We start from the raw sequence: 13,986 nt of genomic DNA on the forward strand, positions 1-13,986 counted from the left end.
AAGAATACATTCCATTGTTATGTGTGTGTGTGTGTGTTTACACATTTGTGAGTGTGTGTGGAGATGTATAATTCTAGGGTCAATAAACGTTATGAAATAGTTATGTAACTCTTTATTCTTTGTCTTAAATGAGATGAGAGTATGGAATCAAGTAAATTAATTACATCACTTTATTTTATCTGTGTTTATAAACTATTGTGTAGGATAATCTCATATCTAAAGAATAACTTTTAAGAATTTTTGGTGGTTTCCATACATTTTATGGTGTGATTTTCTTTTGTTTCAAGACTGATGTATGTTGAGTAAACATACATCATTTGTTTCAAGACTGATGTATGCTGATGTATGTTGAGTAAACAGCTTTAAAAAATATAAAGCAATTTATCTCTACATAAATGGAAATAAATTCTTGTGAATATCAGGCTGAAACCATAAACCTTTTGACTCATACTGTGGATGTTACCTGCAACTGATATAAAAACAATAATAATTTAAAGAAATAAATTGACTAAAACACTTTATCACATAGATTGTACAGCATGTTACAACTTGCAACAGTTACTTTAAAGCTAAGTTAAATGAAAAATAGCTGTCAAATTATTATATGAGTTGTTAACAGTAAGTACATTAAATGGGGAGGGTTAGTAGTTAGATTTATTGTTTAACTCAGTCCACAAGATAGTATTGTTTATAATATTAGCATGGAGAGATATTTATTTACAATCAAGTTAATTTCTGCACGTGTCTTTAAAAGACAATGACTTGAGATTAATTGACTTATTAACTGATAACCTACATACTTTAAATTATTCAATTAACATTTAGTTATTCTATAGATTTCCAAGTATATCAATTGCTTCCAGATGATAATGATGACATCTGAAAGATTAAAAGTCATATTGTTAGTGTCACTCTGGTAGTATCTATAAGTTTAGATAATTTGCTACATGCTACTCTTTGGTATATGACTAGGATGGTTTCTTGAGAAATTTGATAAGGGCTTAGGTATTCAGAATTACTTTAAGAACCTCATTTGTTATGGTACTTTGGAAAACTGAGGACTGGATTTGGTAGAGGCGAAAGATTTTGCAGCATCTATGTAATTAGATATTAATTAGAGCCATGTAAATAAGAATAAAAGATCATGTGATTAATAAATGTGGGAAATAATTAGCAGCTCTAATGATTTCGTACATTGTATACAAGGGGACTGGAAATAACAGAATGGATGAAATGTCAGACTGTTAGCTTAGATCACGCATTAATATTCTATCTCTGGCACTATGCTATATCTTGATCTTTTTCACTTATCAAGCAACATAACAGAAAGAGAAATGATCCAGTGATAGAGCACCAAACTAGCTGGAAATATCTAATATCTAATTCTCAATGGTTATCATTTTACATCCAATATCAAAATCATTTGGTCTCATATGAAAGAATTCAAACTTAGAGCTGTAAACTATCTCAAACTACATGGTGTATTTTGAGGTGGTTTACAAATTTTAGTTTGAAGTCTTCCATGAGATTAAATGATTCTGAGGTTGGATGTTAACAGCTAACGAGTATTAAAAACCAGATATTAAGCACTAGAGATTATTTTGTATGAGAGATTAAATATCATCAGAGAAAAGTTATTGAAGATTAGTTTAAAATATATGAAATATTAAAAAAATTATCTACTTGTTATCTTTAAAAGAACACTTAATTACTAAGACCTTGTCTCATGCCTTTGAGTATCTTACTACTTGAAGGTTGTTATTAAAAATGATTTATCTTTTTCATTGGATTTAAAGGAAAAGGTAACAAGAGAGAGAGAAAGAGAGAGATGTTAAAAATATATCCAAATTTTGTTATTTTCTTTTCTGAGCATTTAAAAAGAAAAAGTCAACTTTGTGGTGATTTTAAACTTAGAATATAGAAGGATGTAACTAAACACTGACTTATATTTTTTTTACAACTTACTGAATCAGGAGGAAGGAGCAGTACCCATGACCTTTATAGGCCCTTTGAGACTGGTGAAACTTGCAATGGCTCAAGAGGGACCATTGCAAGTAAACACCTGTTGGGTGAAAATATGAGCAGGGAGAGAATTCCAGAGGACCAATGTTTTAGGACAGAAAGGCTAGGCATAATCATTAGTTCAGGACCTGAGGGGTAAGACACAGCAAGGATGATAGAGGCTTCTTCTATCATTGCCTTTCATTGCCTTTTACTCAAAGTCAACTATAAGCATCTCTTGTATCTTATTTTCATTTTTGTCATAACCCAAATATATTACTAGTACTTATTGATCAAATCATGTTTAGAGGAATGAAAAGCAAAATCAGTTTCCATGAGAATAAAATTTGCAATTGATTTATCTACTAAAGAAAGTAATATTTATACAAACACATAATACATTGACTACTGATTGTTAAACATACTTTTTATAACTTATCTTGTGAATGTTTTTTTCATTTTTTTTCAGGCCTAGAATTGTAACTTCTGATGGTCATCTTATATTCATGACTGGTGTAAACCATAACATTACTTTCAAGTCAGCCTCAGGTGGTTTTGTTAACATCGATGGGCATAATTTAAAAGAAATGGTAATATAATTTCTTCTGTAATTTTTGTCTCAAACGTGTTTTATTTCTTTATTCAAGAGAAAGCATTTCCTGGCTAAACACATATTTTCTTTTTTAGTATCATAACATATTTTGAAGTTTTTGGCACTTTTAATAAACTGTTTCTTTGTTGTTGGCTTTTAACTATGCAGTTTTTACATGGTGGCACCACATAAAAAAAAAACATGTGCACTGGTCATTATATGTAGTGACCACCAGGGGTCACTACATCACTCTGGTCTTGAATAATGATTTGATTGATAGCTCTTTTCTAAAGGCCTATTTCAGGAATTGAACCCTTAACTGCAAGTTAGTAAAATAAACATCAATTATGCAGTGTTCCCCAACCCATGATGTTTACAACAGCATAAAAGATTCTATGGTATCTATTCACAATTGAGTTGTCTGGATTTTAAAGATTTAATTTCACAGGCACTACACAGTACCAACAGTAAAATATAATGATTTCTACTTTTTTTTTTATAGATCTCATCTCAAAAGAAACTTAATGAAAACTTGAAATCTGAATTAGAACAAATGAAAGCTTCTCGGCAAACTTTGAATTCAATGGTAAATGTTCTTTTTCTCTACTTTAGTTTAAAGTTGATGCTTCAAAATTAATCTTATTTCAGGTTCAAGAAAAATACTTGACTCTGTTTCTCTCTCTCTCCCTCTCTACCTCTTTCTCTCTCTCTCTCTCTCTTATATACCCATTCATCAAGTGGTAAGTTCTTGGTAAGCTGAATAAATTTGATTACTGGTTACTCTGTATGCATATAATTTCTAGATATCATTAAGAAAGAGAATGATAGATCCCTATATGATTGGTCATATAATAGAAAACAAAAATAAACTATGCTGGCTCTCATGGAGGCAAAGTGGCTGGGTACCTTTGATGTTTTACTCTTTAGCATTCAGAAAACTCTGTCAAATGTAATTGTTATTTATTGACAATGTTTTCAATTAAACGTGCATTATCTTGTTGCTCAAGATTTCAATGATATGGCTGTTTATTTTCAGAATGACACTGTAGGGTAAGTGTAAGAGGTTAGATCTGGCCACTGTGAACATAAAACAAGTTGAATATTTTGACCAGATGTGGCCAATTTAAATGCTAATGGGTTAATATGAAATTTGAAGTTACATTTTACTTTGTCTACCTTGTTATATTTTATCTTTGTTGTAAAGAACTCAGGACTATGTATTGCTCTGTGTTTATTTGTGTTAATATTTCATTGCATAATTATCCTATGGGCTGTGAATACTATTGCTACTATTACTTCTACAGATGATGAGGATGGAGTGGAAGCAACGATTGTGTAGTAAACATAAGTCTCTATTGTCAAAAACCAAGTTTATCAATGAGACTTGTTATTATGAGAAGAAGACAAGGTTCAGAGAATAACTTATGAGAAAAAAAAATAGTGATGGTGAGATTGTGATAATGATAGCAACAAAGTTGACTGGGATTGTAAAAAGAATAGGCTTTGGAGTATGACAGTGGTGATGATGCCATTAATGGTGTGGATGATAATGATTATAAGAAAATATGTATTAGGAACATAACAATGATTGTACTGAGGTGAATATGGATATGCAGCTTTCAATGACCTTTTGTAGTTCAAAAATAGTCTTCTTTTAAAAATTATGTTGGGTTTATTAAATACAAGAAGATTTAAAGTTCATGTTATTTTTTTTATTGAATAAGTTAATGTTCAATTCATTTAAGAATATTTTTCAATTTATCTCAGTTATATAATAATATAACACGGAAGCTGACCTCAATGGAACAAAATTATAACAGGTTGAAAAGCCGTCTTCAAAATTTAAACCTAAATGTAAGTATATGTTTTAATTGTCAATACATGCAGTGTAAAAAAATAACAAACAAAAAATTGTCATATAACAATAAAAACAATTTTGTGTGTTGTAAGAATGTTCCATAAAAGAAGTAAGCTACAAAACACATGGTATGAAATAGTTTAGTCAGACCTGAAAGGAATGGGTCTCATGAATGAAGTATTAAAAATTAAGGCACATGGAAATATATTTTATTTCAGAACCCATCTTCCTCATTATAATCTGGGAATTATAAACAAAATAGAAATTAAAAAATATCATAAAAAGTAAATAATCTTTGGTTGTTTTGATGATGAGTATTCCTCTTGTTCAACCAGTGAATTCTATTTATTCTTTGAATTATAATATAAGTGGGTATTTCAAACACATTTGTATTCTTAGCATAATCTGCAGGCAGATCAGTATGACACAGTGTGAGACAAGACCAGACTTTTTAAATTACAGTTCACCTGATGGAGTTTCCATATAGTTTGTCCACCTAATTTCAAGCAGAAGAATTGGAAAGACCCAAGGCAATGGTATGGTAGGAGACATGTACTGAAGGTGTTACACTGTGGAATTGAAATCAGAGCCTCATGATTATGAAAACAACTTTTTAACCATTTGATAATGTCTGTACGTACCAATCAGACGCATATCCAGAATGTTGTCAAACGGTAAAGTAGTATGCCTTATCTGGAATAACACAGTTTTAGTAGCCTAGTGGTTAGTGTGATGCACTTATGATTGTCAGATCATGGATTCCATTCCTGGACTGGGTGGCACATTGTGTTCTTGAGCAAAACAATTCATTTCACAGAGTGGCAGAATTGTTGGTGTGTCAGCAGAAATGCTTTACAGTATATCTTCCAGCTCTCTGCATTATGAGTTCAAATGCCACCTGCTTGGAGAAGGCAATGGGAAACCACTCGGGTATTCATCCCAAGCCAAATCATGATAGTTGAAGGTCCAGTAACCTACATAACAGCATCAGGGGAGGGTACAAGCCCTCCCCGGTCACAACAGAATGCTGGAGAAGGTCCATATGCACAAGACCTACCCAAGAGCAGACATCACTAGATAGAAAGATAGATAATAGCAATATTTGAACTTGTGGATTTTGGGACATCAGGCAAGCATATTTTAAATACATAAAAACTAATAGAAAAAAAAAAAATGAAATTACACTTCACAGAAATTCAGCTGGTTGAATTGGGCAAATGATTAGCCTAGTAGCCAAAGAATCAATGTTTCATATTCCTTTATTTTACTGCAGTGTTTTAGCAATCACATAACTCTAAAAGGCTTAGTTCATAAGGCTGCAAATAGGTACTACTAATATGCTAGTATTGTTGACTACCATAAGCTGCTGGAGCTTTGTATAATTAATGATAGTTAAGTTAGCTTGCAATACTAAGTCCAACTCTTCCTGTGGATATAGCTTATAAAAATAATGGGCTCTGCCAGATTTATTTTATTCAAAGTACTGTGTAAAGACTAATTGATGCAATTTCTCTGCATTGTCACTATTTAAACTCTAGTGACATGTTAAGGATTTTGAAACAGAATGTGTTGAATATTTTTTTAATGTAAAATTAAACATTAGCCAAATTGATCTTTTCTGTTTAACTTACTCTGTCAGTATTAGTAGATGAGAAAGAAGTTATAAGCACCGCTTGTCCTATTTAGATCAATAAATGCAAAAATGGGCACACAATTCTTGAAAACAGTTAACTCAGGATTAAGTTAAGATTTTGCAGTACAAGTGTAAAAAAAAAAAATTCTTGGTTTCAAAATATCATCATCATCATCATCATCATCATCAACATCATTGTCATTATTATTATTGGGCAATATTTCAAAGTTTAGAATTGTAGTACTCTGATGACTAAGCACCTATTAAATGCATGCTTTTTTAGTTTTGCTCACCTATATTCTGCGCTGAGATTTTATCAACGGTTACTTAACTTTTTTTCCCTTTAGGATTTCTATAATAAGCATGGATAGCATACTGGGTTGATTCAGTTGACAATAGCTAATCCTATATAAAAATTAGTCTTGTATCTAATCAAAAGAAATCACTCAGATTAGATATTTGGCAGAAATAACATTTCTAGGCTTAATGCAGCACTACTTAGTTCTGTCCTTCTATGTTGTTAATTTAAATGCTACAATGGTGAACTTTACTTGTAATTCCACAAAAACAATAAAAGAAAGTAATAATAAAAATATATAATCAGCTATACTCGTCTACAAAACATAACTTTATACTAATAAATCAACTGATTTTTCTTTGATTAAGTTTTCTCCTATGTACTAACACAAATTTTTGTCTTAATTACTAAAAAATCCCCAAATTATTTTTGATAGAAAATATTTTTAGATACAGAATTATAAAAGAAATATTTCTCTGGTGATTTGAATTACTGTATTTGATGGCATATAAGATGCAATCCCACCCCAAAATGTCTCAGAAATCATCCTGGGTCCTATATGTGAAGTTGCTTTAAATGTTACATACTTTAACGCATTCAAAATTTTTTTTCTTGAATATGCATTGCTGAAATTAGAGTGCTTCTAATATGCCATCGGATATAGTATTTCAAAATCATTTTCACTTGCACTAATAATAATAATGCTTTTGAACATTGCAGCAGTCAGGTTCTGGAAGCAATCTTGTATCCAGAATAATATCTTTAGAAAACAAATTGAAATTTGATCCAAGGGTGCTACAGTCATCAGTGGAACTGTTAAAAACACAAGTAAGATCTTTCATTTCTTTTTTTGCTCATTTTTATTTATTTCTTTATTGCCCACAGGGGGCTAAACATAGAGGGGACAAACAAGGACAGACAAAAGGATTAAGTCGATTACCAGTGCATAACTGGTACTTATTTAATCGACCCCGAAAGGATGACAGGCAAAGTTGACCTCAACGGAATTTGAACTCAGAACGTAACGGCAGACGAAATACTGCTAAGCATTTCGCCTGGCGTGCTAACGATTCTGCCAGCTCACTTCCCTTTTGCTCATTTTTATTAATTTTTATTCGTCATCTAAATCCATTGTAATAAATTTAGTTGTTATTGTTTACTCTCAAATCAACCCAAATTGAACAGGCTTATGATCAATAGCATTACAGTCATGACTGTCCTGTCTTTTTCTTGGTATTATCTAGAAGTACATTGGATAATTCGTTGTTATCTTATTTAAGATGGTATGTGTAATTTGAGGAAGATTTGGCTGCTATTCCTTGTAGGTTGTGTGACCATGTAGAAGCTCTCTTGTTTTAGTTGTTCATGCTTGCTATAGAACTGAGATAGCTTTCTGTGAGGTGGGCCAGGAAACAAGTCTTGTTTCCTGGATATGGCTAGACTGTGGAGGACATAATCAAAAGATCATTGAAGAAAATATCTTGGGGCGTTTTATGTCTTTTTACAGTCTGAGTCCAAATCTTGTTGATAAAATAAGCACTACCCTATAAGTACTGGAGCTTATATAAATGACTATAAACTTGAAGATAATGCTCCAGCATGGTCATAGTTCTATGATGAAAATCAGTAAGAGAATAAAATAACATTGTTGTATTTCAGGATGGTAATTTTTTTTTTGCCAAATAAACACATGCACTTTATATTTGTTCTTCATTTGTTTATTATTGTTCTTATTTTAATGTCCATTATCCTTTTTGAGGAGACAAAACAAAGAAAAAAAAAACAAAAACAAAAAAACAAAACAAGCAGGTTGCACAGTTTTATTTCTTTTCTATAAATTTAAAACTTTTGCTTATGATCTCTTGATCTTAAATCTAAAGTCTTATGCTTATTGTATAAAACACCAATCTATCATAGTTAACATTTTCTGATGATTTAGTATCTATTCAGTCCCACTGCGTGGCATCTTGGGCAAGTGTCTTCTACTATAGCCTCGGGCCAACCAAAGCCTTGTGAGTGGATTTGGTAGACGGAAACTGAAAGAAGCCCGTCGTATATATGTATATATATATATATATGTGTGTGTATGTGTTTGTCCCCTTAGCATTGCTTGACAACTGATGCTGGTGGGTTTATGTCCCCGTCACTTAGCAGTTCGGCAAACGAGACCGATAGAATAAGTACTAGGCTTACAAAGAATAAGTCCCCGGGGTCGATTTGCTCGACTAAAGGCGGTGCTCCAGCATGGCCGCAGTCAAATGACTGAAACAAGTAAAAGAGTAAAAGAGTATTCATATTCGATAGGTGAATTCAGACATAATTAATTTAAAGTACAGCTTGAATACACAGCAGTCGATTTTAAACTCAAGATGTGGAAAGCGATAGATCTCAATCTGAATAGAATGTCATTTCTTCTCCATTGTGCTTATATAGAATAATGAATTCCAACAGAGTTCATTATAATTATTTTCCTTGACATGAAAGCATGGTTGGCAAAGAATCTATAGCATTAGACAACAAGCTGAGAGACCTGCAGTTTGTATTTTGACAACAACACTGGATTGTATATGTAATGAATGCCTTTTAACTTTTATACAGCCCAAATTATTGCTTGGTATGAGAAGTTCAATGTATTAATCAACTTCTACCTTGTAGATAAGAGTTTTGTTAGTTTTCTGAGCTGAGTTCAACTCTCTTGTTGGCATATCTTGGAAAGAACTGAGATCTACTCATTTAAGTTGCTTTATACTACATGAAGATAAGCTTGTTAGTGGAGCATCTTTTACTTATTGGTTATAAGATTCCTTATTTTACTTTCCATATTAAAATACATCATTAGTGTTATATGCATTTTAGGCAGGTAGTCCAAGATATGGCTTCATTCCCCATCATCATATCATCATCATCATTTAACATTTTTTTCAAGCTGTAAATGTAGTTATGTTCCTCGATAAGAAAGGAATGAGAAAGGAGCATTAAGTTATTATACTTAGTAGTTATTATCTCTGCTATAGTGAAGGTGGCGGTATTGTTTTCAGTTGTGTTTGTTTGTTTGTCCTTGGACAAGATATCTCAAGAACCACTGGATGGACTCAGATGAAACTTTCAGGGATGTTTGGCCTCATGACTGGCATGAACTGATTAGATTTTGGGATCAATCTGGTGCCAGACAAAGATTCTAAATTATTTTTCCTGTTATTTTACTTAATTTTTGAGAGTGTTCAGGTTCAGTTGTAGCATTCTTGTTTGTAAGAGCAGTTGAGTTTATTTCAGGCATTCTCATTTTAAAAATAATCTCTGGCTAATTGTTGAGAGGACGTTGGTTTTTGCCTTGGCAGAGGTTTGCGCTCTCTGATTGCTCTTGTTTCTTTGATTTTTAGATGTATATTTTATTTTAGATTTTTGTTGCTTCTTCAATAAACTTCATGTACATGGTTTGATTAATAAGTATCCGGACTGTTGCCATAGTAACAAAGCTAAAGCATGTAGAATGAAGTCACTTGGCACAGATTGACCTTAAACTTCACTGTGCATGTGCACTAAGTTTTAACGTTCTAGCTCACTTCTGCTGTTTACAGCAGTGCTTAGAAGGAAGGTGTGTAGTGTGTGATCATCGCATTGACCATTACAGAAAGTTGAGCAGAGAACCTGCATTAAATTTTGCCAAAAGCTTGGCGATACCTGTTCAGAGGCCTACACAAAGTTTTCAAAAAGTTTTCATCATTCTTGACACCTGAAGCCTGAGTGTCTTTTTGGTCAGCTGAAAGCAATTTTGACACGAACTTGGCAGACATGCATCTTATACATAAATCTTCAGTGATAATGGACTGAACTGAACCATAACTAATCTGCACATCCTCTGATAACTCACAGATGGTGATTTGATAATTTCCCCCCACAACTGCATGCACATCTGTGATGTTTTTTCAGTTCTGCTGGTTGCAGATCTCCCAGAACATTCATCAATATCAACATTTTTTTGGCCATCTTGGAAATGCCCAAACTACTCGTATACTTGTGTGTGGCTCATACACTCCTCTCCATATACTTTCTGCAACTTTGCATAGGCCTCTGAGCAGGTGTTACCATAACAACTCTCTCTGTCATGGTTAGTGTGATGATCACAAGCTATACACCTTCCTTCCAAGCACTGTTGTAAACAGCAGAAATGAGCTAGAATGTTAAAACTTAGTGTGCATGCACAGTAGAGGTTAAGGATAATCTTTGCCAAGTCTCTTCACTCTGTGTGCTTTAGGTTTGTTACTATGGCAACAGTCGGGATACTTATTGATCAGACCTTGTATATATCTTCGATTGTCTCTATGCACATGTGTATATATATATATATATATATATATATATATATATATATATATATATATATATATATATATATATATGAAAGAGAGTTTGTGTGTGTGTGTGTGTGTGTGCATGTCTGTGTGCGTATGTTCCTTATGCATTCAAAAACTGAGTTGCTGATTTTGACGTATGAGTTATCAAAAGATTCAGTAATCTTTCAGCTACCAAATAAACTTTATTTTCATTTACATGATCTCTGTTATCTCAACAACCAGCTATAGCTATTTGAAAGACACTGTTCTACTATGACCAGGTTTCATTAGAAAGTGAAAATAGTTTCACACTTACAACTTGAACCAAAATTATAAAGTGTTGCATTATGAGAGTGATGATGTGTGAATAATGAAAGTATTGTTTCTCTGAATTAGTCACATCTCTACTATAATAAGGAAAGCTGCTTATCAGCTATCTATATATATATAAAGGCTACCAAATAAACTATGTTTTTGGCATAACATTTCCTTTTTACTACTAAAATAACCTCAGAAACGAGGTTGGGTTGCACAATTTTGATATCATTTTCAGGCAATATTTCAATTTGCTTCTAATGTTTCACCTTTATACGATGTTTCATGGATGTATAGAATTCTACTCAAACAAACATTTATGAAAATGTACACATAAATATTGTATTAAAATAAGCCACAACTAAAAAAATTTCATTAAAAGACATCCATTACTCTGTATGTTATGAGGAGGTACAGTCACTCACTCTCACTCTCACACGCACACATACATACAAAAAAGATGTATGCATAGTAGTTATGTATGTGTATATGGAAGATAATGTGTGTGCATGTGTGTGAAAGAGAGAGAGAGAGAGCAAGTGAGTGCCATTTATACATGCAAAAATATACAACATACAACTTCGCTCACTCACTCTCTTTCTCTTTCATGCATACATACACATACACACACACACACATCCATTTCATATACATGTACATCTTTCACTTTCTCCTCTCTTTCACTTTCTGCTTTCACTTCAAAACAAATGTCACCTTTTCACTTTCTCATCTCTTTCAATTTCTATTCTCTTCAAAACATAAGGAAATAAATTTTTTTTATGGAAACTAATGAACAATCATATGATCCCATATGATCAAGCTGACAACTTTGCTGCTTCAAACAAAAGAATGTCATAAAATAACTTCCTTTGGTACACACATGCACACGCACCCGTGCGCACACACACCCACACACACGCTCTAGATAAAAGTTCTGTATGAATTATGTTATATCTTACTGTGTGCACATGCAAAATTACAGCTCAAATCCAATTGAAATGACCATTTTCTATTCTTTAATTTGTGTTTGTGATGAGTGTATTTAAAAACCTGATCTTTGATAAAAACTGAAAAGGAAGTTTTCCCAGAAATCCTGTCCTTTACCTGTTATTTCTAGCATGTCTGAGGTGACATTTGTGCCCCACTTTATTTATTTCCTAAATTTCTTCTGATTCCTATGTTTTCGATATTGGAGATTAGGATTTCAATCCCAAAACATGTTTCCAATGTTTTAATTTTTTCCTTCCCTACCCCAATTTCTTCATTTCTTACTTTTTTCCCAATTTTTTGTTGGTAATTCATGGAGAAAGAAAACAGAGAGTATGAATCTTTAGGAATTTTATTTTTCCTTTTTTTCTTAAAGAAACACTGAAATCTCCTTCCCAAACATCCACCCATCACCTCACCACTTTCAAAAAGCTACAAACTCCCAATGTTTCACTTTTAGCTTTTTGGAAAATGGGGAAGTTTCTTCAGAAATGATGTCATTTACCTGTTGTTTCTAGCATATTGGGATTTCTGGTGGTGGTCTGGTAATTTTTATGTCTGCTATTTCAGTACAATTCTAAGCATGCACGAAACATCAGACATAAGTGAAATATTGGGAGGTTTTAGCTTTTTGAAAGTGAGTAGGTGATGGGTGGGTGAGGTATGGGAAGGGGCATTGAGTGTTTCTTTAAGAAAAATTAAACTTAAAAAAATATATATATATTTCCCAGATTCATAATCTCTGTAATTTTCTATACAGATAAAAAAAAAAATTCGAAAAAATGTTACAAATTAAGATATTGCTGTGGGGATGGGGGAAATTAAAATTTTGGAAACGTGATTTCTGAGCAAAGGCATATTAACCCCCTTTTATATGATGGCACAATACATAGTTTGTGATCCTTCTTAAAAACAGAAAGCATTTTCATGCAAATCCATGCAAATTGTACCCTCCCCACTTCACTTTTAAACAAACAATAACTTCCATTCCACCAGTAATCCAGTTCACCATAAATCAGCTGTGCTGATTCTGCCCATAAAAGAATAAATAATACAATGTGGCTGCAGGTCATAACAATGCTGGGATGCGTTGCTAGTGTGTGTGTATGTATCATCATCATCATCATCATCATCGTTTAACGTCCACTTTCCATGCTAGCATGGGTTGGATGATTTGACTGAGGACTGGTGAACCAGATAGCTACACCAGGCTCCAATCTGATCTGGCAGAGTTTCTACAGCTGGATGCTCTTCCTAACACCAACCACTCCGAGAGTGTAGTGGGTGCTTTTACGTGCCACTGGCACGAGGGCCAGTCAGGTAGTACTGGCAATGGCCACGTCAAATGGCATTTTTTACATGCCACCTGCACAGGAGCCAGTCCAGCGGCACTGGCAACGATCTCGCGCGAATGCTTTTTCCTGTGCCACCGGCACAAGTGCCAGTAAGGCAACGCTGGTAATGATCACACTCAAATGTGCTTTTTACGTGCCACTGGCACAGAAGTCAGACAGCTGCTCTGGCAATGATCAGGCTTCGATGGTGCTATTAGCACTCCACTGGCACAGATGCCAGTTATCGAATTTGGTTCGATTTCGATTTCACTTGCCTCAACAGGTCGTCGCAAGCAGAGTTTAGTGTCCAGTGAAGGAAAGGTATTCATAAGTGGGCTGGCTACACCCCTGGCAAAGGCCACGAGTTACGGTCTCACTTGGCTTGCCAGGTCTTCTCACGCACAGCATATTTCCAAAGGTCTCGGTCACTAGTCATTGCCTCAGTGAGGCCTAATGTTTGAAGGTCGTGCTTCACCACCTCATCCCATAATTTGTGTGTGTGTGTCTAATCTCAGTGCCAATATTTATATTCTATATACCAGTGTAATGATTTATTTTGTAAGTTTAGTTATCTTTGTAATTCTATATCACTTTAGTTATCTTTTGTATATGTCAGAACCTGTACATCTACATA

At 33.6% G+C, this 13,986-nt stretch overlaps 1 protein-coding gene across 1 annotated transcript in view; it reads left to right on the top strand.

Annotated features, from left to right (window-relative positions):
- The window catches only part of LOC106881670 (cubilin), a 218,541-nt gene that overhangs the window by 12,090 nt on the left and 192,465 nt on the right, over positions 1 to 13,986 (top strand). Inside the window, exons 2-5 of the mRNA XM_052967022.1 lie at positions 2,471 to 2,591; positions 3,096 to 3,179; positions 4,361 to 4,447; positions 7,103 to 7,210. Of these exons, the coding sequence (XP_052822982.1) occupies positions 2,471 to 2,591; positions 3,096 to 3,179; positions 4,361 to 4,447; positions 7,103 to 7,210 (400 nt within the window). The remainder of the gene's footprint in view (positions 1 to 2,470; positions 2,592 to 3,095; positions 3,180 to 4,360; positions 4,448 to 7,102; positions 7,211 to 13,986) is intronic.

The sequence above is a fragment of the Octopus bimaculoides genome, chromosome 4 (assembly GCF_001194135.2).
Source record: "Octopus bimaculoides isolate UCB-OBI-ISO-001 chromosome 4, ASM119413v2, whole genome shotgun sequence".
NCBI lineage: Eukaryota > Metazoa > Mollusca > Cephalopoda > Octopoda > Octopodidae > Octopus > Octopus bimaculoides.